Consider the following 2,482-nt stretch of genomic DNA (forward strand, 5'->3'; position numbering starts at 1 on the left):
CACACACACACACACACACACGGACAAACACACACAACATTGTTTTATCCATCAACAACTAATGAGCCACAACGAGGTCTTACCTCTGAGATGCCGAAGGACAGGGATCCCATAAAGTCGTTCCGGGAGGTGCGGTCCCAGTCCCAGACCTCCAGGGAAAGACGTTTCGATTGGTCCTCAGGACCGATGTCTCTGAAAGACAACAACAACACACAGTTTGATAATTGTGATTCACTGCACAAGTTTCAAGTTCCCACCGACACATTTTAGACAAAGTAGGAGGTGGGCTGCTTCCACGCTGCCTGCCAGGGTCAACATGGGCATGGTGGGATACAACATCATAGTGGATAAGTGGAGCACTGGATTTAATCATGACCGAAAAAAATTAAAAACAAAACAAAACAAAACAAAACAAAACAAAATAAAAACCACTTATCCATTTAGAAACCCAACCCACAGGTCTTCTGTATGCAACAGCCAAGAGACTAACCATTGCACTACAGACAACGGCGTCTGCGATGTCGCAGTTGGGCGTTTTGCGGCCACACGCGATTTTTAAACCGGGTATCTGTATTTTTCGTCCGAGACGTAGTACCCCTCTCACCCTGGTTGACCGTGACAGGCCGTCTTCTAAATGATCCAAATTGTGTAGTTGGAGGCGTAAAAATATGTGCATCTCATAACAGAATGGCGTGAACTCCAAACAAAAAAACACGTTTTGAGAGCTAAGCTCAGCTCAGTCTAAATGCAGAAAGCCATTCTTTCATAAGCCTCTCTACCAACAGAATTACAAAGTTCTATCCGACATTTTTGGCTGTTTTGAGTTACTAAGACCATGAGATCAGAAATCAAATGCTCCATAATCTGCTCTATCAAAATCGTAAATGATATTTTTTTTTTTACTGCATTCGTAAGAGCAAGACATTTTGTTAAAATCAAATTTTTTAATGTAAAATTTCTCTAAAATAGTTACAGTACAGATAGAACTTTGTAATTCTACGATAGAGAAGTATTCCCGATTCGTGACCTATATAGAGCGGGTTGTAAAAACATACCAGTGGTCTTACTTCTTTACTTTTCCCCAGTCGCTTTTGTGTGTTGGTAAAGTTTTGCTCTTTCTCAGAACTCATTGGCCATTACTGTGTGGCTGTTCTTCTTTTCTCCCAAAGTGTACCAAAAGAAATCAAACTTGGCTGTTTGGTTTCTTTTATCCGGGATAAAACTGGTTGGTTGAAATTCGCCTCTGGTATATCCGTGCATGGCCGTCATCAGAAATCTTGTCGGTGTGTTTCTCTGTGCTCAGACTATATCTTTACTTTGACAGCAGAGTTTGGTCGCTCGGTGTGCTACGCTCGTATCACACTGGACTACGGGGCGCATGGTCCTGGTTCGATTCCAGAATGGGCATTTTTGTACTCGGGTCATTTTGTGAAGTTTTAAAGGCCCTCAGCCCATTTGGCGAGGTCCTATCGGAGAAAGACGTTAAATAGTTGCGTTATTTTATATTACGATGATACTTTTCAAAAAGAGCACCTGCCTAATGTGACCTCGCTAATGACGATGGTCTTGAACAGGCCTGACTGTAGTTGAGACATCAAACCTCCCCACGAGCGAATCGAACTCACATACTCTCCGTACAACAACCCTACCATTACACTCCAGACACCGGTAAAGGCAACATGCTCTGTCTTCAGACAACCAGATATTGTGACTACTGAGCCATTCCATTAAAAAAAACGAAACGGCAACGACACATGCTGTAACCTGGAGACGATGGCCTTCTGAAACAAAGTCTAAGCAGTGACAGAACCATTCTATATTTTTTCCTTCTTTCTTTCTTTCTTTCTTTCTTTCTTTCCTTATTCATTTCTTTCTTTTTTTCTTTCTTTCTTTCTTTATTTTGTCGGAGACACTCTTCCTCTGTGAGTGGTAGGCGAGTGCTCTTGTGCGGCTTGCTCCTTCTTTTCTTTCAAACATCTAAAGTCCAACATCTCCTCCTTCTTTTTTGTGCTGTTACTCTCTTACAACACCTCTAATCTTCGGCGCTGATATGACCTTAATGAGTTGCAAGTGCCGCAAAACTCTGACTTAAAAAACTCTTTCCTCTAACTAAAAGACAAACAAAAGCAATACCAAATACAACAAACCCCTTACTTTATCCTTGCTCTATCCCTGTTAAGAGCTCTGTTCAGCAGGTCATTCTCCCCACGATATGTGTATGTGTTTCATTGCAGTTACCCTTTTCCTGGAATGGCCCCTACAACAGTTAACGCAATAACACAGGAAACAAGTGGCCTTGGAGTGTGCTCATTTCCACATCCGCATTCCGTTACGGGTCAAAAGCCGTCCAAGACGACGTGAAAACGGCTGCATAAGACAAAGATAAGGATCACATTACACATGGCAGCCAGCCAAATGATCTCTCTGGCAAGTCAGACAATCTGCAAGGAAATAATTTCTCTGACCTAGCCTAAGACGCGGG

The 2,482-nt window shown here is 42.5% G+C and overlaps 1 protein-coding gene across 1 annotated transcript in view; it reads right to left on the minus strand.

The window, feature by feature from the left end:
* LOC100533518 (protein kinase C I) overlaps positions 1 to 2,482 on the minus strand; it is a gene marked incomplete in the record, with an annotated part of 202,460 nt that overhangs the window by 37,806 nt on the left and 162,172 nt on the right. Inside the window, 1 exon segment of the mRNA NM_001204486.1 lies at positions 84 to 191. Within this exon segment, the coding sequence (NP_001191415.1) occupies positions 84 to 191 (108 nt within the window).

The sequence above is a fragment of the Aplysia californica genome, unplaced genomic scaffold (assembly GCF_000002075.1).
Source record: "Aplysia californica isolate F4 #8 unplaced genomic scaffold, AplCal3.0 scaffold00087, whole genome shotgun sequence".
Classification (NCBI taxonomy): Eukaryota; Metazoa; Mollusca; class Gastropoda; order Aplysiida; family Aplysiidae; genus Aplysia; species Aplysia californica.